General features: G+C 37.9%; 1 protein-coding gene across 2 annotated transcripts in view; it reads left to right on the top strand.

Annotated features, from left to right (window-relative positions):
* LOC111873711 (protein held out wings) overlaps positions 1–22,139 on the top strand; it is a 308,182-nt gene extending 286,043 nt beyond the window's left edge. Inside the window, exons 4-7 of one of the 2 annotated variants that reach the window (XM_023868645.2) lie at positions 9,193–9,333; positions 13,665–13,767; positions 15,206–15,520; positions 19,179–22,139. In XM_023868645.2, the coding sequence (XP_023724413.1) occupies positions 9,193–9,333; positions 13,665–13,767; positions 15,206–15,520; positions 19,179–19,207 (588 nt within the window). In that variant the 3' untranslated portion in view covers positions 19,208–22,139. The remainder of the gene's footprint in view (positions 1–9,192; positions 9,334–13,664; positions 13,768–15,205; positions 15,521–19,178) is intronic. The other variant, XM_023868644.2, reaches the window with a different exon arrangement.
* Positions 22,140–24,682: the final 2,543 nt, after the last annotated feature.

The following is a 24,682-nucleotide window of genomic DNA, read 5'->3' on the forward strand; positions in this document are numbered from 1 at the left end:
AGTTCCGATATTTGGGAATGACTATAACAAATCTAAACCTGATTCAGGAGGAAATTAAGAGGCGTTTGAACTCGGGTAATGCTTGCTACCATTCAGTCCAGAAGCTTTTGTCCTCTCGTCTGCTGTCTAAAAACATAAAAATTAGAATATACAAAACTATAATTTTGCCTGTCGTTCTGTATGGGTGTGAAACTTGGTCTTTGATATTAAGGGAGGAACATAGGCTGAGGGAGTTTGAGAACAGGGTGCTGAGGAGAATATTTGGACCGAAGAGAGATGAAGTGACAGGAGGTTGGAGAAAACTGCATAATGAGGAGCTTCATAACTTGTACTCTTCTCCAAGTATAATTAGAATGATCAAGTCAAGGAGGATGAAGTGGGCAGGGCATGTAGCGCGAATGGGGAAGAAGATGAGTGCATATAGGATATTGGTGGGAAAGCCAGAAGGAAGGAGACCACCGGGAAGACTAAGGCGTAAGTGTGTGGACAGTATTGAAATGGATATTAGATAGGATGAGATTATATGGACTGGATTGATCTGGCTCAGGATAGGGACCAGTGGAGGGCTCTTGTGAACATTGTAATGAACTTTCGGGTTCCATAAAATGCTGGGAAGTTATTGGGTAGCTCCACGACTGGCGGCTTCTCAAGAAGGGCTCAGCTCCGTGAGCGAGTTCACTAACTATTATTAAGTCAGTAATATGAAGGATGAAATGAGCAGGTATGTAGAATGCATGGGGAGATGAAAAATTCGTGCAGGATATTAATTGGAAAACTTGAACGTAAGAAGTAATTTGTAGGGCAGGATTTGCAGTTGTGGGTGCCCTGCGGCGATCAGAATTTTTGAGGCTCCTGTCAGTAACAACAAATTTAGGTTATGACAGTTCCTCATTTCTTCATATTCTTTCTTTCTTTCTTTCTTTCTTTCTTTCGTATTTCTTATAATAACTAAAAATACGAACTAACTTTTCGTTATTTCAGAGAAACAATGGCTTGGTACAATATGTGAATTGTATTTCTTTTGTGGAGGCCCCGGTCACTCCCCCTTAAATGCGCCCTCAAAACTTATGAGATCTGGGCTTTGATGAAGGAGTAATACTAAAATAAATACTAAACCAATATTGTGTGAGAATGTGGACTGGACTCAAGTGACCTAGGGTAGGATCCAGTGATAGGCTTTTGCGAAGATTATAATGAACTTTCAGGTTCTGTAAGCAGACAGAAAATGTTTTGACCAGCTTAGTTACTGTCAGACCGACCGACCGAGCGACCGCCGTTTGTCGGCGAAGTTTAGTGCCAACTTTTGCGGATACAGGGTGTCGCGTGGACAGCGCAACGAATCCCCACGGCCGTTAATTTCGGTTTTCTAGACCGGAGCCGCTATTTCCTTGAAATAGCTCCTCAGTTATCATCACGAGTCTGAGTGGACCCCGTTCCAGACCCACTACTACTCAGAAAAAATCTGGTAGCGCCGGGAATCGAACCCGGACCTCTGGATCTGTACCCAGGAACGCTGACCACTAGGGTCGGTGTAGTTCGCGTGCGGACTAAAATCGCGGGTTTTTTTTTGTCACTATCAGATGCTCCATGGTGTTTGTTAGTTTATGTATAACATGTTGGGCAACCCTCATTACAGAAGAATCAGTCTAAGGTTGAAATCTGTGGAGTTTTACATCCACTCCTCTGTGGGTATCTCCATGGAATGGTGCCTAGACACAGGGTCACAGTTTATTTGAGACAGAATAGCAGTATTGTACCACAGACTTCCCGAAATTGGAAACACAATTGATTTGTATGGTATAATTAAATTATTCTGAGAACAAAATCTGGCCGATATGTATAACCATTGTGTTAAAAGTTCTGAATATATTACATTCCAGGAAACTTTACACGCATTCAATTTGCCTTACATTTCATGATTAATTATTATGCGTCTGTTTGGTTTGTATGTGCCGTTGTATTCCATCTGATGAATCTCTTTCGTTTTTCAAGCTGCATTTCATAGGAATGTGAAATGTAAGTAAACATATGGTGATAAATTTATTTTCAGTGACTGAAACAATGTTTTATGTGTTTATGGTATGTGCATGGTTTCTTGTTGGTTTGAATAATACATTTATAAAGACTTGGAATTCTCTTCTGTTTCAGAAATCATTATATCATTATGTCTGTCATTTGCAGGGGTGCTGCATACCTGAGGCAAATAGATTTTTCCATTCAGCAAAGAAGAACGTTGCATTACCTGTTTTACCTATTTTTCACCCAGTTCTTAATGTTCTTTCGAGTTTTCATGCTTTGGATGAAGCTCAGTTCTATCTCCATGTTATTTATGATCATATATATTACATTCCTTGCTTGACATATTCTTTGACCCTGAAGATGGAGGCAATATGTACCGCCAAAATCTCTCCCTCTCTCTCCCCCCCCTCGCTCTCTCTCAACTACACGACATTACAACCCAGAAAACTGTACACTTTATAGTCACCTCTGTGAAGACCTTAATACCAACACAGAAGAAATTGTACATTTTACAGTGTAATCCTTTAGACCATGGATTATTTATGCTTTTGTTATATTTAGCTTTATTGTGCTTCTTGAATGAGAAGCTGTGACGTTAGTCATGTAACATTTAATGGCATTAGGAAATGTCCTCGAGACAGCTTTAAACTGACCATTGCATGTTATTTAATTGTGATTATCACTGTGCGAGGTGGTAACAATGGCATTCTCACTCACATCACAGTAAATGTCCGTAATTGCTATTTCTGAACATTGCTTAACTTCCTAATTGCTATGACTGTCATGTCTGTTTTTTCTGATTATCCTTATGAAAACCATGACCAATTACATGGGTCTTTTTTATGTGTTTGTTCTAAATGGATGTGGCATAAATTACAGCCTCCCTGATTGCACTATTCCTTTACTTGAATGATTATTTAGTAGGAAGAGTACAGTATTCCAGATTATAATATGCAGTTCCAAGACAGCCAGTCTTTTGAGAGGAATGTCACCTCGATCTTTAGGGTCAAAGAGTAGAACAAGTAAAGTGGTCTCGTCCCTTCTGGCTTTTGGTGGGAAAGACAGAGTAGAAAGAGAGAGAGACCACTAGGAAGACATAGACAGGAAGATAATGTTAAAATGAGTCTTAGGGAAATAGAATGGGGTGGTATGGACTGGATTTATCTGGTTCAGGTTATGAAACAAGCGGAAGCAAGTGTCACATCCCAGAAGACCATATTCTTTGTAGTCAACACACTGAGAGCCCCAAACAAAGCACATTATTTAATAGCTCTGGAACAGGTACACATTACCTATCTCTTAAGACCAAAATTATCAAGAAGCAAAATTATACAGAAACAGTAAACTTAAAATTGGAAATACAATTATCATGTTTTTGGACATTATCCATCGTCCCCTCTATTTTCTAAAGAAACCATCTGTTTATTTTTCAAAACACAGTGTTTCAGAGACTACATTCTATCCCTCTCCTCAGGTAAAACCTACTCAGTTGGGTCCAGTAGATAGAACTAGTCCCTATTTCCAGACACCTCTGCTGGTTTAAAAAAGGGGTACATAAACCAAACACAACACAAATCATCTGCGAGAGCTAAGAAAATATTCAGTTATTGAAACTCCATACATATGGGGCATTGCACCAGAGAAATATCTCGAATGAAATCATTGCTGGAGATAAGCAATACTACTTGTGGTACCAACACAAGAAAAACAAATAGTTTCCACTCCAACTACACTTGAGGGTGCTCTAGACTTCTGCTGTGATGACGGGGGTCCAGATGGGAGAGATATCCACACTGGGTTGTCTGATCGGATGGTCCAGCAGAAACATGTGGGCTGATTTCTTGTGTTTCCTGTATGTGGTGTTGGGCTAGATCTGCAAGACCTTGGCTACATTCCAACAAATTTTGTGGTCTTCCTCGTATGCATGTTGGGCTAATTTTAATTTTTCCAGCAAACATGATACTTGTAGCAGTGTACCATCATCATAAACTTTTAGATCTTATTTAAAATCAGAAGTAAATCAAACTCAGTGTTTGATCCTTCAGCACAATGGATAGACATGCAATATTGTCAGGTGTTAGGGTAACCATAGATGGGGCTTAGATTGGTAATTGGATTTATCACACACTTAGATCATAACTACAAGTAACTATAGTGCTGTCACTGATTTACACGTTCAGCAGTTCACTACAGCACATACTAAGGCCTTTCAGTCGGCTGTCTTCACCAGTCATTGTCTGCTAACGGTTTCTATTGCTGTCAGTCCCTCAACTTCCATGATCATATCCTTACTGGCTGGCGACTATCTCACAACTAACTAAACACTAGACTTGTCCTGTTTGTAGCACTTTGGCACAGACCATACAGAAAACACATCCCCTAACAGTTCTTCTATTGTTGCATTACATAGCTTCCACATGGACTGTGTAGAGAACGCCACTTCCCAATTACTTATTGGTATGTGTTAGGAATCTGTTGCGGCCATTACCTAGCAATGGCCTTTATGTAGAGAGTCATTGCTTAGTAACAGGTTTACATGCTACGATATGTAGAGAGAAAAAATAGATGAACAGAAGGGTGAAGACTATGGTATTCTGGAATGTGACACCGTGTGGTCTGGTAGATAGTTCATAGTCACAACTGTCAGAAGCTCAGATCCCACGAAGAGAATGTTGACTGTAAAACTCCTTAGAAGTAGCCCACTTGAGGAACTGTTGTAAGATTGTGAAATTACCCATATAAATGGTTTAAATGTAATAAAAACAAGTGAAGCCATTTTCTAGAAAATTGACATGACACATTTGGGGCTCTGGAGGGTGTACCATTATTTTTTCTAAAGAATTCGCTATTGCAGTTTATGGCAGTGGTCTCCATAATTTACAGGGATTTCATCAGATTTGATATATTCGTTTTCAAGAAAAATGGAGTATTGTTTTGCTAGGTCTCTGTTTTTGGAAGTGTAATATTCATGCCCAGCGGATACTAACCTATGGAAAATAAAGTTTTAAATGCTGAATGAATAAAATTTTCCCAACAGTTCAGGTATACAGGCATACAGAGACAATCTGAATTCCAGAAACCACCTTTTCTTATTCAGGGGTGCAACAAACATATAACTATATCGAATTGCAAGATGTTTTTGTTTTTAGTGTCACAGAATTTTCTCATAAAATGATATACTGTGTATGTGAGAAAATAAATCAAGTGTAACTCATCATTTTAAATAATTTCACATACTTTAAAGCACTTGCACCCTGTAGCATATTTGCAGTTGTTACGTGCATTTAATGTTCCTTAAACCAAACTGCATGCTGTTGACTGATATAAATTACTACAAGCTGCCTTAAAGGCCTTAGATATTATACTTAAATGTGTATTTTAATTTGCCCATCAAGACTGCCAAGCATTTCTTTACTTCTGTGATCATCATTACTTTTAAAGCGTAAAATTTCTTTAGAATAAGTTAGAGAAGCAATCCATATTGTTTCCTGAATTAGTGATACAACACTGCTAACTTGCCTTCAAATAGCAACGTTGTTATAAGCGAAATGTATGTGGATCACGTGTATAACAACTTCTAAACTTTACTGTTTGTTCAAAATAATTCCATTCACAGTTGTAGTTATATTTGTTCTAAAAAGAAGTGACTTCCTCTGTAATCAGTCTAAGACAAATGGGATACCAATGCCAGTATGCAATATGCTGTTGATTTTAATAGGCCATTAAGTTTCCAATAATATAATGGTCTACTTGCTAGGGGTTGCTAGCATGGACTAAAAGTTAGTTTATGTTTGAACTAGATAATATTCCTGAAACATTTATTTTTGGGCAACAGACGTCTGTGATCTGGCAAGCTTATATGGGAATGTGTTTGAACTTTTTTTTAACTGTTTTGATGAGTGATGAATGGCAGATTGTCACTTTTTTTTTAATATGCGCAACTGTATTCCTTTATTCGAGACCAATTAAAACTAACTGAGCCCACAGAAATCGCTCTTAACTGTGTTAAGTGAACCTTTCTTGTCCAATACTCAAGTTTCTTATTGTTGCTAAGTTTGCGAGTATACCTCCCCAGAATGGGTCTGGATTTTCTACTGTTTGAAAAGCAACAGTTTTGTTTCTGGCCTATTTCAAATAATATTGAAATTCTGTTTATTCATAAAATTTTAATTAGTTTCTGGAAAAAAGAAACTTTAAGTGAAAGATTGTTTTATTTTCTTTAGATGGACTATTTTTACTTGTTAAACAAATGTATGCACAAGGATATGTGATCCACATATCATGTAAAATAGAAAGCTACAAACTTAACTTCATATTTATATCAAGTTACGTAAAGATAAATCTATCCCTGTAACGTGCTGTGGAAGCCCATAAGGTTGTGAGACATCAAGGTTCCTGCATTTTCTAGACAGTTGGCTCACAGATAGCATTGAGGTTGTCAGCCATATGCATCAGCTGCCCTTTACCCCCGAGAAGATTCCTGGTACTCATTTCTGTTAGAGGCTGAGTTGACCCCAGGGCCACGATGTTGCTGGAAGGAGTAAGACAATTGGAAAATTTGATATCCACGTCAGGTATCAAGCCTGCAAACTTCTGGCTTGTAGCATATTGCCTCAACCAACTACACTGCCACATTCCCCCTACTTACATATGTGCTGTCATATTTAAAACTTATTTGTATTACTTAGAGCAAACACAGTCTTCCCTAAAGTACTGGTATTGAGGGTGACATATTTTAAGTTTTTCAATAGAAAGCATTGCTACTTTGTCCAGAATTAACGAAAATAGGAACTGAATGTAAACAGTTTCAATCAGAGCACTGTTCCTCCACTGCACTCACATCCCAGAAAACAGTATTCTTCATGAACCCTGCTGTAAGAACCTCAGGTCTCACACAGTTTCATCTTAAACTGTTTCACTGCCATCTGTGAACCGATTGTCTAGAAAATGCGGCAACCTCTACGTCTCACAACCCTATGGGCCTCCACAGCCTGTTACAGGAATATAGCTTTACCTTTTTACACATACTTTATAATTGTTTCATGTAAACAAAACCATCTTTTTCACAACTGATTTTCCACTTTGCTTTAGCATATGCCATTAGGAAGGTCCAGGGAAACCAGGTAGAACTGAAATTAAGTGGGACACAGCAGCTTCTGCTCTATGCTGATGATATGAATCTACTGAGAGATAATGTAGATACCATAAAGAAAAACACAAACTTTAATTGACACTATTTGGCCTGGAAGTGAACGAGAGGAAACTCAGTATAAGTTGCTGTCTCGTCACCAGAATACGGGACAAAATCATGACATAACGATAGGAAACAGATATTTTGAAAATGTGGCACACTTCAGATATTTGGGAACAACAGTAACAAATCAAAACTTGATTCAGGAGGCAATTAAGAGGAGATTGAATTCGGGTAATGCTTGCTACCATTCAGTCCAGAACCTTTTTCTTCCTGTCTGCTGTCTAGAAACATAAAAATTATAGTATACAAAACTATAATTTTGCCTGTCATAATGTATGGGTGTGAAACTTGGTCTCTGACATTAAGGGAGGAACATAGACGGGTGTGTTCAAGAACAGGATGTTGAGAATATTTGGACCGAAGAGAGATGAAGTTAAGGGAGGTTGGAGAAAACTGCATAATGAGGAGCTTCATAACTTGTACACTTCACCAAGTATAATGAGAATAATCAAGTCAAGTAAGATGAGATGGGCAGGGCATGTAGCACGAATTGGGAGGGGGTATTGGTGGGAAAGCCAGAAAGAGAGAGACTGCTAGGAAAACCAAGATGTAGGTTGGTGGATAATATTATCATGTGTTAGAGTGACTGTAAACAGGGTTTGGCTTGGTAATTGCATTTATTGGACTCATTTACAACTTGTGACTACACTTTATAATTCACTATCATGTACAGACAAGTGGCCACAATCACGTCTTCACTAGCCATTGCTTGGTAGCAACTTCAAGAAGTAAATGTCCCCCTTCCCCTGGATTCCTGAACTGTCTTAGTGTCTCAGCTACCAGCTTCTAAAAGTGACAGCTCACAAGGGCTGAACCTCAGCAGTTCTCTAACTAACTCACCAACCAACTACTTCACTTCAATTCATTCCACTCCACTAAACTGCACTGGCTAACTTTAACAAATTGCCCTGGTTATAACATTTCAACACAGACCACATAGAAAATATTGTTCCTCATTGTTCTAGTTCATTTGTTGCCCTGGAAACATGTTTGTTTGTGAAGCCGTTACTCAGCAATGGCTGCCATGTATTTGCTTATTTTGTGATTGTTGCCTAGCAGTGAACGTTGTTTATAGATTCATTTCTTAGCAATGGGCATGCATGCTACAATATTAAAATTGATTTTAGAGAGATAGGATAGAGTGGTATGGACTGGATTGATGTGGCTCAGGATAGGGTCCGGTTTTTCACATATTGATTTATAGTATTACAGAGTTGCAAAATTACATATTGAAGGGTTCAGATTTCGAAAAAAGCATGTAGTTCCGTTTCATAGATTTACATTTTTATGTAATTCCTATTAATATGATCACTCTGAAAGATCGTGTGAAATTTGAGGTTCTCATGGTGGTGAGTAGTTAAGTAGGTAGATATCAACATTCCTGAGGATCCTGCTGCCAAGTTCAAGGTAGATCCCTGAAATGGAGTTAGCAAGTTCCTCCAAAATGTTTGTACCTGTCTACCCAACAATATGATGTAACATCCCATAAGACCATAATCTTAATAAAGAAATATTCTGTCACAAATTCATGGTAGATTCATAGTAACAGTAGGCCGAGTTAATGGGTTCGCGTTAGGTATCAGTGTTGTCATATTTTGCAGAAGAAATAGGAAATAAGTTTGCAAAGTTATGTTTAGAAGGATTGACATCCCAAGAAGATCTGTATTCTAGATTTCTAAAGACATTTCCTGTGTTTGATGTATTATCCTGTTTTCATTTGGATTAAGTGAAAAATCTTCATTTTAAAAGTATTAAATGTTTAATTTTCTGAAATGCGGAGATGTTCTGTCATTTGAAAAAGTCTGTACCATCATTAAGCGTGCAAGATCTTTTCACTTTATTGTAGATGAACATGTTGTGTTACATAATTTGACTGTTTCAAAGTGGATTACCACCTGCTGGTGCTTGTTGGGTTGCAGGAGGAACTGAACAGGGGAAAGCCAAACTGGGAGCACCTGAGCGATGAACTGCATGTTCTGATCACAGTGGAGGACACAGAAAACAGAGCCACCATGAAGATGCAACGAGCTGTTGAGGAGGTTAAGAAACTCCTGGTTCCCGTGGTGAGTGGATTCCAACTTAGTGCCAGCTTTGGCTGGCACCCATTCTTTACATAAATCATCATAATTCTGTGTTACTATTGGGAAACTTTGATGGGTCTTCATCTGCTCAGAAACAAGTGTCATGCACATTAAGACATTCTTGTATTCACCCTGTTGTGATAATAAGTCTTCATTATGACTTGAAATGCCAACCATATGAAAGTAATATTGATAGTCCATCATTATTATATTAGATTTCATCTTCAGCAATGAATATTAAGGTTACAGTCTTCTGGAGTATGACATCACAGAGTTTGATAGGTAGGTGCCATATTTCAGAGGAACCTTTTGGCTCCTTTGCCTCTTCAGAAGACAGAGGCAGCAGGTTCTGTCAGATGTTGTTCCCACATATGCAGGACTAAAATTAAATGGTGTGGTGGTGTAGCATTCAGTTGAAAGAAGCTGAAATGACTCATGGTACAGTGTTTTTCTCATTCCTACTAATGATAGCTTTACACTTTTAAATGCAGAACTGAAAGATAAGCAGCTTAAAAAATTCACACATCTAAAGAGGCTTTTGCTTCTGTCTCAAACAGAGAGGTTAGAAATTCAATACGCTATAGTATTTTTGATATCATTGTTTTTAAAATAAGTGCCAAGGCTACACCTCTTCACTCAAAAATAACTTATGGTGCCACCCTGGACATCCCTGATTGGTACCTGTCTACAGGACTATAGTGTCACATCGCAAAAAGCCATAATCATCAGTATTATGCCCTACAGTATAGTTTTAAGAATTTTATATATGTTTTACTTGTGATATGAAGAGTACTGCCGAAAAAGGAAAGGAAAATATGTTAATTTCTGTAGTTAGGAAAATTGGTTTCTTATTTAGAAAAGAAAACACTAAAAGTATATAGAAAAAAAACTGTGTAAAATGTACTACACAAACAATTTTATCATCCCCCCTCCTTGTTTTGGGAGCAGAAAACCTTCCTGGATGCCACATAATAATGTTTTGAAATATGTGGCCTCTGCAGAATTTGCTGGGAAATTTCCTATATAAATGAGTAAAAATTTAAAAAATCTTAATGTACCTTTTCTGACAGAATTTTTATAGCTACAGGTTTTAAATGTAATGTAATTAAATAATTATATTGTAGCTGAGCGAATGATCTGGTATAATATGACCAGAGGATAAAGAAATCTTCTCACATGGTGAACATGTAATAAGATAATGCATTATTTGTAATGACTATGGCAATAATGAAGAGATGGTGTTTTTTTTATTGTGGCATCTGTAACAGTATGAGTCCCTTCAGTAGTACTGCAAAGTATAGTAAAAATGATGATTTATGTTGAAAGTGGTAGCAAAGGTTCTTTGCATATATGTAGTATACATGTAATATTTCAGTGGAAGACATCACTGCACTACTGCAAGTTCTATAGTAATTTCATAACAATCATAATTTAGCTTGTGATTATAATATTCTCGCATTTGATAGTAATGCAGACCAAGCAAGGTAATCCACTTGTCTTCCTGCCTGCCTCTGTGTGTATGATGCAGTAACTGATTGATTAGTAAGGGAATAATTCAGAGTGCAGCATTAAGCAAACCACTTCATTTCACTTGAAGTGCAAGACTGCTATGGGCTGATCTTACTCGGGGGATGAGCAATAGGCAGCAGTGCAGAGGTTGTTTAACTGTCATTCCTATAATATAATGTATTCTAAAAGGCATTAAATCAGTTTTAGATTATTTAACATTGCTATGCACTGCAGGGGTTATATAGCATCAGTTAGAATTTGAGTATGATCATAAACGGTGAGTACATGCTGAGTTGGAAGGAGGCCATCGTAACCTGTTAGAAGGTTCTGTCCTGCCATTCACCCGTAGAACTGAGGATGACTGCAAGGGCCTCAGTCAGGATATCTGGTGGCCTGCCCAAGATTTGTACCAGCTGCCTCCTTGACTATGTTACCATACCAGTACCATAAATGTAGAAATATAGATGTGGTTTGTATTTTATAAAACATGAAACTAATTCAAATGAAACCTATTTGGGCATAAATCTGAATAACGGAGTAGAGGCTGTAAAAAATATTCTCCATGGGCATTGCATCAGACATCCCACTGATTCCTTCTGAGGACAACTCCCTGGACTGCTGCTGGAACCACTACACCATCATGGCCATGATGTTTTTGTCTGGCCCAAATCTACAGGGTTCGTCCGAAAAGTAATGTCAGTGAGTCGTTTAAAAAAACATTTATTGATTAGATTGGTACAACACATTAAAAGGCTTCAAAATAGGCTCCTTCTGTGCCGATACATTGCTTCCAGCGAGATTTCCAGGCATCGGAGGCGTCATGGTAGGCCTCCTCCGGAATGTCCTTTAGAGCCTTGGTGCAAACCTCTTTGACTTTGTCAACTGTCCCAAAATGATGTCCTTTCATGGGAGTTTTCAAGCACAGAAACAAAAAGAAGTCTGGGGGAGTCACGTCAGGACTGTAGGGTGGCTGGGGAACCATTGGCATCTTCGAATCGGTCAGGAAGCGGGTCACGAGGAAGGCGGTGTGGGCTGGCGCATTGTCATGGTGACGTTTCCAATTGTCCGCGATGTCTGGCCAGATGCAATAAACCCTTCGTTTGAGTCCCTTTAGCACTTCCATGTAGAATTTGGCGTTGATGGTTGTACCATGTGGTACAAACTCATGGTGGACGAGCCCCCTGATGTCAAAGAACACAATGAGCATGACCTTAACCTTTGACTTGCTCATTCTGGCCTTCTTGGGGCGAGGGGATGCCGAGGTGTGCCACTCGGCACTTTGCCTTTTTGTTTCGGGGTCGTACTCAAACACCCAAGTCTCGTCACCTGTGATGACATTGTCTAAAAAGTGAGGGTCACTTTCACACAAGTCCAAAAGTTCTTGGCACGTTTCAACTCTGCGCGATTTTTGGTAGTCCGTTAACACTTTGGGCACCAGCTTTGCGCACACTTTTTTGCATCTGCAAATTGTTTGTCCCAATCTCGTGAACGGTACTTTTTGGGATGTTTAATGTCTGTGCCATTAAACGAACACTCAAACGACAGTCTGAGTTCAAAAGTTCTCTCACATGCTTCACATTTTCGTCGGTGGTGCTTGTCGATGGCCATCCAGCGCGGGCTTCATCGCTGACCACTTCACGGCCTTCTAAAAAGGCCTTCTGCCACCAGTAGACCTGACGTTCCGACAAACAATCATCACTGAAGGCCGTCTTTATCATGGGAAACGTTTCCACTGCAGACTTGCCATGTTTCACACAAAACTTGATGGCAATCCTTTGTTCCAAGGAGCACTGCATTGCGGCTTGCACGGGAGACAAAAACGAGTTTCACGGAAAAGCCTTTCATCACTCTCAGGAAGTTAAGAGACGACTAAGCGACCACGCGTTCATAAGCTGACTTCCCCCTCCACCGATCCCAACTGGTCTGAGCGCGCTGTGACGTATAGTCACTTCACAATAAAATCACTGACATTACTGCTTTTTTGAGGGGTCATATTCATGAAAGTCAGTGGTGGCAGGTTCAAGCTACATGGGGGATAGCCCAACATCTTGAAGTACATCAGGCAGAGAATGTCTGGACTGTGCTGGCCACATGGGAACATTTGTTCTTGTGCAGCACAATGGTGCCTCTCTGTGTGGGTGTCAGAATGCTTTTGTTTGATGGGGATGCCAGGGCCCTTGTATGCCAGCATCAGCAGGAACTCTGTTGCTCCTGTGTGGGCAGGTTCTGCACCTTAAACGATGACATTTAAGTGCATCATACTTCCATTTTGCTGTGACACGGCTGTTCTGTTCCACCCCTCATGGTCAGTTGCTGTTGTATCATGAGCACAGCCACAGCCTGATCACCTGTGGCTGACCATATCCACTAGCAGCACTGTGAATGGGTTTCATTTGAACAATCTTCATATGAGGAAAGTAATTTATATGTATTCTGTATGTCTGTAATGTGATTAACTTTGAAGCAGAATATTTATGTTGGCAAAAAATAAGCTTCAATGCCAATGAGAAATGTGAAAATGTAATTAGTACATTTGAAAAATACTTGTGTTCAGTATCAGAGTACACCTTTCCACTTTATGTTGGGGCATGTAGAAAGGGGTGGAAATGTACCTATTTTCTGGAAATATTAGAATAGAAGATCTTTTATCCAACTATGAAAGGGTGCAAAAATGATGGAAGGAAAGTAACAGATATTTCATTCACAAAGCAGCTAAGCCTTAATACATTTCCAAGTCAGTGTCATGCTTCAGTCGAGAACAGTAACCTGTCTTGACGTTGCCTCTTCTTTAATCATTTCAGGCTGATGGAGAAGATGAGCTCAAGAAGAGGCAGCTGATGGAACTGGCCATCATAAATGGAACGTACCGAGATTCAAGCATCAAAGTAGCGGCAACAGCTGCAGGTATTCATATTGTTCTCGTCTGCTCAATTTGTTGCTTGTGATGGGAGCATTATTTACTTCATATGGGCCTGATATTTCACAAAGAATACCTTGGGGTAATATTATCTTATTTTCCTATTAAACTTCCAAAGTTATTTCATTTAAGTGTCATTGTGGCTTTCCTCTTGGTAGGTTTGTATGCAAGGTAGTTTGTATTCTAATGATGTCCCTTTACAGACACATGTATGAGATGTCTCAGCCAATCCTGATTGATGGTTGTCTGAAGATTGTGTCCTAGCCGTGAAGTTATGTGAGGATTATCTGTGTATCAGCCAATTTGGAATGATAGTTGTGTGAGGATTATCTGTGTATCAGCCAATCTGGAATGATAGTTGTGTGAGGATCATCTGTGTATCAGCCAATCTGGAATGATAGTTGTGCGAGGATTATCTGTGTATCAGCTAATCTGGAATGATAGTTGTGCGAGGATTTTCTGTGTATCAGCTAATCTGGAATGATAGTTGTGCGAGGATTATCTGTGTATCAGTCAATCTGGAATGATAGTTGTGCGAGGATTATCTGTGTATCAGCCAATCTGGAATGATAGTTGTGTGAGGATTATCTGTGTATCAACCAATCTGGAATGATAGTTGTGCGAGGATTATCTGTGTATTAGTCAATCTGGAATGATAGTTGTGTGAGGATTATCTGTGTATCAGCCAATCTGGAATGATAGTTATGCGATGATTATCTGTGTATCAGTCAATCTGGAATGATAGTTGTGTGAGGATTATCTGTGTATCAGCCAATCTGGAATGATAATTGTGCGAGGATTATCTGTGTATCAGCTAATCTGGAATGATAGTTGTGCGATGATTTTCTGTGTATCAGCTAATCTGGAATGATAGTTGTGTGAGGATTGTCTTAAGATCAGCCAATCTGTAAACATACTTGTGTGAGGACTGCCTTTATAGTAGCCATTCCTGAATGAAGGCTGTTTAAAAATCATTGATTTAGACTGATCTCATCAAGAATATTTTTATGTGCAATTAACTTGGCATTTATTTCTTTGTGCAGGAATGTCACTGCTCCAGTATCATTTCTTTGGTGTTCCCCAGTCCCTCCAAGCACATTTGGGGCAGTGCTATACAGAGCACCATGCCTGTTACCTCTCATACTACCACCCATCCATCTTGCAGATTCATATATCATTTGACACTGCATTATCTTAGCCCTCTATACTGCAATATAAAGTAACAGAATAAATAATTACTCTTATTGTAGGATATCAAAGGGAGGAGGTTCTACTTATTTTGCTTGTCATTCGGGTAGGTAGGGAGGGAGGCAGAAGAGTGTTACTGCGATCCTGAAATGAATTACCCTTTATCACATCAGTAAGTGGAAGTAATTTGAATCTGTTTGTCATAGAACGTGACTTTCATTGTGCTGACTGTTTCAGCTTGTGATGAAGAATGGCGACGGCTCACAGCAGCTGCAGCAGAGACACAGCGACTGTTGTCTCCAGGGATGCCAGGCTTGGCAACACCCATACGTAATCCAGCAACACCACTGGGTGCACCACTGATCTTGTCCCCAAGGCTCCCGGTTCCCACAACAGCGGCTTCCCTTCTGAATGGGTCAGGTCACCAAGGGCCACTTCTGTCGCCCCATGATCCTCATGGTCTAATTTACACACCATATGCTGATTATGCCAACTACGCAGCGCTGGCAGCATCTCCTCTTCTTACAGATTATGCCACAGCAGAACACTCGGGTGGGTTGTTTGCACGTTGACATTGACTCCCCCTCTCCCCCATATCCCTGGCGGTGGAGAAAACCTTTATAGTCTTAGGCCTAAGCTTTACTCGTCACATCGAACCACTCGTACGTTTGCATGTTGGCAAAAGTTCTTGCCATATCTCTCTCCCCTGTGCTTGTGGAGAAGCAGCGTTGACTTTAGGTTCAAGCTTTACGTGTTGCCATGTGAAATGTTTAGCCACCTATATGTTGGTGAATTCAGCACCAGCTTCTGCCCCCTTGCCTTGTGTTGAGACCAGGTACTCAAATTTTAGCTGTCTGTGCAGCACCCCAACGCTGAAGGAATCAACTTGTAAGCTTATGTAATTGTAGAATATCATTAGGTGTGATTCAGATATCAGCAAGAACTGGTGTTTGCAGTATATTTTTTTATTTTATATTTGCATAGTATATAGATGTCTTTATCTCATTCATTATATGAAAGATTTACTGCATTTTTAGCCAGATTTTATGGAACTAGTGGGTTTTGTACCAATATTACTTCATGTTGATTCTTTCCTCAGCCAACAGACTCTGTGGTGAGTGGGCAGTACATGGTAGTAGCAGTTATTCATGATCGTTACTTTTCACTGTTAGTGCAGCCATCAAAGTGAGGCCATTTTGAAATAATTGCCTATGATATGTGGTACATTCACGTTCCAAGAACATTGCACAGTGTATGACTCATAGGTTCCCAGTACACTTTCACATGAACAGTAAATTAATTCAAATATTGCTCCAAGAGTAGTAACTGAGATTTATTAACACTCCCTTAATATGATATTTATACATCTGTATAGTTTCTCTGATGTAAATCCCGTCCTCCTCAGACATTTATTGCATTTATCATATTATAAGTGAGTGGCTGAAGTGTGATGTCTTTCTTGACTATAGTATCATTTCAAGTATTCACAGTGACTGAGATCTGCAAATTTTAATGGTATTGTTCCCAGTTTATAGTGATAAAGGCAGTATGAAATGAAACATGAGATAGTATATGCAGATATCCACCAGGTCGTTTAATCTCCTTTTATTTATAGCAGGTTTTGTTTTTTAAGGATTATGTCAAGTTCATGTTATTATAGAATGATGGCCAAAATTTTTGCCGCAAAGCACATGACAACTGGAGTCTGGTACCAGAAGCACAAGAGTGGGTATTTTTAGTGTTGAGAGTTGTAGATGCAAATAGAAATTTCTCTATACTCTGGCTCTCAAAATTTTAAGTCATTCTCAATTTCTCTCGGTTTGTTACATTGACTAACACAGTAGTAAATATTCCCTTGTTTAAGATACGTACTGAATAGTACATTTGGGCTAACAAATGGGGATGTAGTGGCCGTAAAGGAAATACATTTACCAGATTAGACAGATCTGTTAATTGAATTATGTTTGAGAGCGTGGTGCCGAGGAATGTACAAGGCAGAAAGAATTGGGATGCTAAAGAAAATTACTAGGAAGATGAAGGAAGAGATGGCCATGGCATTTACTGTGCATGGGAGAGAAGAGAAATAGGAAAACCTGAAGGATGTAGGCCACTGAGAAACCCTAGGCTATAGATGGGAGAATTTTGTCAAACTGATCTTGAAGAAATAGGACAGGAGATTGTGGCTCAGGACAGGAACCAGTGGCAATCTGTTGTGAATGATAATGAATCTTCAGATCCCATAAAATGCTGCTAATTTCTCGACTAGCTGAGCAGCTGTAAGCTTCTGATAAAGGACTCTGCTCTGTTTAATTGGTTAAAGTAAATAATTGAATTTGTGTTCAAGGTATACTTTGTTTGAATGTTACTAGTCAGCAGAATAAAAGGCCTTATCTTTTTTTTTTAATTCATTTACTAATTTTGTCATATAGTATTCAGAATAAAATATCACTGTCATATTTTGACATTTTGCAGATATTTAGTTTGTGCTTTGGTACCAGACCTCATTGTAATAATTTTGTTGGCAAGAATGGCCTCACAGTTTCTTAAAATAATTTTATAATGCTCTTTCAGAAGCACATGTTTGATATAGGCGAAATGCTGATTGTAATATTTTCAAAATATGCATGTCTGAACCTAAAGGCGAGTGCTAGCAGAAATGTCATCAACATTGTAACATTTCCCTTTGAACATCCTTTCTGTAAAGGCTCTGTCAAAATCACATTCATGAAGAAATTATGAACAAAGTAAATTTAGTGAATGCCTGAATGGAAGAAGAACAACCAACTTGACTGGATGCCATGAACAGTGTTCTATTGAGCATGCGCCCAAGTTTTGAATTTTGAGATTTAGCATGTGAGAAATCTCGCTCCAGATTCAGACATCAATTTTTCAGTCTGAAACTTTGAAAATATAGCATAACTGCTTTCCCTTTGTGCAGCAGAGCACAGGCAGCCCAGCCCATCAGAAACTTTATGGCTGGAAACCCTAGCATGAATCAACTTGTCAACAGAATCTCTCCTTTCTTGCTCCCACTCTTTCTACCTGTGGTGAAATAAGATAAGCCGCAGTATTAAATTTTCCTTGAATACATTTATAAGATGTTTCATCATTAATGGATCTGATATCACAAGTGGTTAGGACACTTTAAGTGGCTGGTGTAATAAATTGGGATTACAATGAAGAATTTGATCTAGTAAAGAAAAATGTTGTCTCAGTTATCATGTATCCCCCCCCCTCAAAATTCTTGTCTTGATTGTATCTCAAACTGGAAGAATCATTCTTGCACATGCCTCGTTTTTATCCCTTTGGTAAACAAGCAGTCAGGAATGGGGTTAATCATAGGAGCCATGGTTTCCAAAACAACAAAAATATGGACACAAGTGGCACAATTAAATTATTTGTCATCTCAATTTTTCTTTTTATCATTATCCTTCTCCTTATGAGCCAGGATCTCTCATTTGGCATAGCAATGGGCAAGCAGGGGCAACATTTCTTTCTCTACTGCCCAGCATCCAAACTGGCTCTGAGATTCACCCAACCTCCTGTTCAGTGGGTACTGGCGCTAAGGCACCTGGTATGTAAAGCTGACCACACCTCTCCTTAGATCCCAAATCAAGAATGGTGGAGCTATGCCTCCATTCTCTTGTGATTCTTCATGGCATAGTGCTGTATTAATTAAGAACAGGGACAACTCTGCTTCTGTTTGTCTGTTGTGGGATTCATAAGCCTGAGTGTGACAGAATACAAATAACTTCTTGTGCTTCACAGTTGTATATTGAGGATGTTAAAGGGTTATGGCAGGGTATGCACTGACTCAGTGGTTTTGCCCAGTTGTGGCATGGTGGGATGAAACCAATCTTTAACAAATTTAGTCAAGGTGTACAATGTACAGATTAATTATTTGTTTTTAAATTTAAAATGCTTATTGAAATGTGTTTGGTCAGTTATTCTTTGCTTCTATGTAGTCATCTTCTAGTCCGGTGTTTATGTTTACTGAATTCGCTGAAATGATTCAGTCAGTATTTTTGCCTATGCCATTAATGTGCTTCTGTTTGCCTGACATAATTCAACTTCTCTATTAAAAGTGGTATTTGAACATCACATGTACTTAAATACTCTCTAATGTGAGCACAGCTTCTGTAAGCAGAAGTTTAAGGGTGTGGTTAGAAGTTGTACGGACGTGTGTCAAGATCTCCGTTGGTCATTCCAGAGCAGCGGTGGGTCACGGTTGGGGTGTGAACCACTGGTTGCATGCGCGATGGCCTGACCAACGGTAGCCCATGCTTGTAAATGCATGGCACGAAGAAGCAGCCCCACCAAGGTCTGCTGTCTGCCAGATTGAACAATGAACAACAATATCGAGATTTCTGTTGTTATGCTCCCCAATTATTGCTTGGCAGGTGTTTCTAATGTTTGGATTGTTTTAAAAGTTGTACAAGCATAAATCCGCTGCATATCAAGTTGTTGCATGTTTAATCAAATGCCTTTTATAAAATGTGTAAGATACTTCCAAATAAAATGCTCAAAGACATAATAAGTGAACGACTTTAGAATTTTCATCCACACCCAGCAGAAAGGAAACAGCAGAAGAGAATTTGAGATTTTATGTTCTCATGGAGACTACTGAGAATGCAGTCTTCTGGCCTGTACACCATGTATTTTGGAAGAAGCCTTTTCCAAACTACACAGCATTACAACACAGAAGATCATACCATTCAAACGCCACTGTGAGAACCTCATATTCACCATTAGATTATTGTTTGCTGGAAAGTGATACTGTGTTGTTTGGTAAATAATTGCCAAATTGTACTGCGTCACATCCCAGAAGACAGTAATCCGTGAGAATATTTTAAGTATGTTGCCAGTTTTACTGATAGATGTATGTTTATTTTATTTTCTGTGAGGGAAACAAAGCATCTGTTTATAACATACATTTCTCATACATTGAAACTAATAACAAAAGTATCAAAGATTATGTAATCATCATCATTATCTAAAGTATGGCTTAAGAAAAGTGAAATGATACCAGCCATATAATCGTTCGTCTTAATGATTTGAAACTGATTATTGATGGAATTAATTATATGTCTTTGAGCCATATTATTTGAAGTTTTCAAGACATACCTGAATAGCATTATAATTTTTCGTTGTGCTTCAATTAGATAGCCTGATAAGTGTTTTGGAAGTTATGTTTCATTTGCATGAAATTCAGCAGAGAAGCATACTGTAGATATTCAATAATATTTGCTCATGCAATATTGGGAAGTGTAATAATATTCATGTGAGAACTTTGATCATGCAGGATTGTTCCAGTGTGATGATTTGTTTTAAATATTTGACAGTGCAGGTAACCGTAAAGAAGAACATAAACATTAATGATAAGTTCATGTTTCTATATACAGTATAAATATTTATATAAATCTTAGAAAAGTGTTAGTGATATATAGGAGAATCATCCAAGTTAAGACTTAGGATAAGTGATGTTTTGTTTTCATTTAGTGAAGGAATTTTTTATATATTGTATGATTGGTGTATGTCTTATATAGTAAATGTGCGCTCTCTTGGTGTGATAAGTTCGTAGGTTTTGAATGTTTTTCTGTATGAAAGTTGAATGTATGTGATAATGTTTTTATTAAGATTTTTCTATATAACTTTTTTATTGTACAAGTATTACAATGAAGACTTTCAGAATGGTGATGGGTGTTAAAGTATTTATGGCATTGGAAGTATTAGTAGCTACTGTAGAGCCCATTTTAAAGAAATACAATTAAAGTTGTATAAAAATCAAATATTGGTGATGGGTAAACAATTTCTGTTTATTTATATTATGATTTCATTTTTTTTTAACAGAATTAACACATAACATGGGTAATCTGTTTAGGAAACACGAGAGTGGAAACCACAGTCATAGTGCCCTCCTTTAATGTCTGCAGTAAAACACAGTAACAAACCCCTTGTGAATTTTACGAGACTGAGTGCCTGACATCTTAATAACAACAAGCTTGAGGGACCAAACATTTGTCTGAAAGAATGATCTATTGCAGTCTTTTATTAATTTCCCATCTTAATAATCCATAATTTGGTAATTACTTTACCCATAAAGTTAAAGATAAAACAGCTATTGATACTGCTGTCTTCACATTAATATTAATTAATAATATTAATACCATATTAATAAACAGAATGTTTGGTTGTGTGAGTGAGTGGTAGCCAAAATGGTGTTATATAGTTAATTGTGCAGCAACAAGCAGATTTCCTAATGGTATTTTGAGTTGTCAGAATTCTAATAGGATTTGACATGCCAAACATGTTGTGGATTACAAGCTGTGGTATGACATAACAAGGCGTGACATATCATGACATCATGTGTCTTGAGGATGTGTGGCCTCTCTGATGTGGTAAACATTTAGTATTATCTGTGAGCTGAATACCATTGAATTGTTCAACACAGTAATATGACAATAGTGCCATAAGAAAGTTTTTTTTACCCATATTAAGGTGCTCTTATTTTTCTTATTTAGTGAGTTTTTATTTTTTGAGGATGAAATCCATTGCTTAGAGCAACAATTATAATTTGTAAAAATGTAGACAAATTTAATTATTTTGAAACAAGGAACATAGAATGATTGAATGCAAACAGAGGAGTTTTACATTGCTTATTTAAAAAAAAAATGGCATTGCTGTTTATTAAACTTTATTCCACCAAAAGTAATATTAAATAAAAATAAAAGTCCATCAGAGTAAATTACCAAGAAGAAGGCTGCAAACAGAGCTGTAGGTTCTTGCTTGGCTTTCTGTTCACACTGAAAAGGAACATGATATTTTCTTCCAAAACATCGGTTGACTTCTGTCAACCTATATATCCTTACAACCTTGAAGTTCATACTCTGCATAGAACAAAATGTTGTTGCTCTTTTGAGTGTGGGATCAGAAATGAAACCCTTGTTAAAGGCCCAGGGTCTAACAGTATATTTTATTCACATAACATTGCATATCTTTGCAGTTTTATCCTACTACTCCATTTGTTTGTTTGTTTGTAACAGTGAATACTGATCTTGCATTGTAGCTCCTTAGGGCACGGTTATATCAAAAGAATGTGACCAATACTGAAACATAAAGAAATTGATACTTAACAAACTTCTAAATTAAAAAAAAAAACTGGAAGAAATAGTGAATTCCAGAATTGTGCAANGTAGATATGTAAATGCATTATTTTATATTTTATTGAGTTGCTATGATGGCTGTATTTACAGTGCAAAACTTTTTTTTATCTTCAGCAGACACCTTGCAATCAACAGCACTGCCATTTAACACACAATTCAGAAATCAGCCTCTCTTGATGTCCCTATCTTGCTTGGAGGGCATGTCTATTATGTGGCCCAGGAACTCTTTCCTGTTTAGTTATGGTACACTGTATGTCACTACTAGAGTTATACATCCCGTGTCTTACATTGTCATGAGGGCCCTGTGCTTGCATTTTCATAGTATGTGAAAGTGTAATTTGTGCACTGCCTTTGTATATATGTAACATGTTTCAGGTGCAGTTACAGCCCTCTTGTAGCAGTCATTTCTAGTTCTTAGTTATTTTATCTTGCAAGAAAATTCTAGGTCAAAATTTATTCTGAAAGCTGAAGCCATCGTGAAGCTTCAGTTTAGCTGCTAACATGAAGAGTCTGCTCTTTTCTCTCTCTCTCTNTGTAGATCAGTGTTTCAGGATTTTATGCACGTATCAAGAGGCAGAGGTTGAGAAATGAGTCTGCCAAGGTGACTAGGAAAGCTGGAAAGCCTAGAAGCCAATAATTCTGTGTACTCTTCATTCTGTCCAGTGTTTTCGGGAACCTTTCCGTGATCCAGTGAACAATGCATTTGAAACTTTATATTGGCTTTTTGCTAACATGGTTAACACATTACTAAGACTGTAGCTTTTAAACGGGGAGGAACTTGAATGCAAATAATTTCTCTTCAAGGCATTTACAAGTTGAAGATATATATAGCAGTGACTGTTTCCCTTGTAATTTATGAAGTAATTTCTTTTTTAATAGTATCAGCATTAAGATTTTTAACAAATTCCCAGCAACTATATACATTATAGTTTTTATAGTTGCATATATTCCTGTTTGTGCTTTGCAAGTAATGTGCACCTTATATGTTAGTCCACCGTTGCTATAGCTTCATCCTATAGAAATATGAAGTAATTATAATACTAATTTGTATATTTAGTTCACTTCACTCCATATTCTTAATTAACCCTTTTAATATTCTGTTTTCCCACAAAGATTGATACCCTCATCAGGTAGATTGTGTATAGTCTTGTATGAACCATAGCAATGCATGATATATAAAGCTGTTGTGTTGATCTACAAGAACCCAGAATGATAATGTAAAGGAGATTCGTGTGTGTTACTTAATTGGAACTAGATGCAAGTCTGAGCCTGAGACATGATGTGACTCTGCTGTAGGAAAATCACTGGAGTCATGTGCTTTAAAACAATTTGTTTTTCTGTGCCTGTGTATCCAGGTGCAGCAGCTAAACGGAGGCACTTGGGTCAGTTACGGGAACATCCGTATCAAAGGTCTGGGGCCCTTTCATGAAAAATCTGTGCCCGTGTGGCAAGGTTAGTTTCCATTGTTATTCATTCGGTACCTCTATACTTCTTGATTGTGTATTTGTTGTGGGTGTTACGTTGCAGTAGGATAAAGTCTGTGTGATTGACTTCAGTTCTTATTTCTCATCTTTTCTCTCCTCTGCTTTGGAAGCTGCTGTTATGTGATGACATAGTATGGTGAATTTTAAGTGTGAAATGTTGCAAAGAACATTGCTACTTTAGAAAGAAAAATTTCTGATTGTTATCTTTTGGCTTGTGACACTGTAACCATGTGCATGGATATGAGAGTCTCAGGGAAACATGGCTGCCCCCATCTTCATGGAAAACCCTGAAGATGAAGTCACCATATTCCTCTGAAGTGCTGGTATCCACACACAAGACTAAATGATGTCACAACCCAAGATGATAAACTCTGAAAACTTAGAAAGCGAGAAAGAAAGTTACACTTTTGGGTTACCAAGAACTGTAAGCAAATTGTGTGGACTTTACTCTTACTTATACTTGTTGAAATATGCATAGAGGAAAGAAGGACATAATTGCTATTACAATTCTCTACGAATGTTTTAAGTTAAAATATTGCTGTTGTAAACATTACATATATATGTAACCAATTATATGCTGTTTCAGATGTTTGGTTACCGTAGCAAAGTAGAATGATAATTGAGAGTATAGAGAAGTATTTATTTTTTAAATGATCAATCACAGTCCATGTGATTTATTGCTATAACTAGTCTTGAGTGCATTATTTTTTACAGTACTTTTTTATTATTGCCCAAAGCTGGTCTGTGCAATCAGAAGTTAGATGGGAAGACTCTCTTAGGATTTTTTTTTCACATCATGAATTAGTTTTAATACCAGATCTAAAAGTAACTTTTACTAGTGGTTACAGAAGAGTAGGCATGTTTATGCTCAATCATTGCAGTAACTGAAAGCATACTGATTATTCTTGGATGTAAAAAGAATTATTGTACCCTGTAGGTTTACATATATTTATGACTATATTAGAAGATCATAAAATGGACACCAATTGTATTATTTTTTGTACTTTTTAAAAGGTTTTTTTATTTACCTCCCCCCATTCATGAAATATTTACTTCATATATTTTAC

The sequence above is a fragment of the Cryptotermes secundus genome, unplaced genomic scaffold (genome assembly GCF_002891405.2).
Source record: "Cryptotermes secundus unplaced genomic scaffold, Csec_1.0 scaffold31, whole genome shotgun sequence".
In the NCBI taxonomy this organism is placed as follows: domain Eukaryota; kingdom Metazoa; phylum Arthropoda; class Insecta; order Blattodea; family Kalotermitidae; genus Cryptotermes; species Cryptotermes secundus.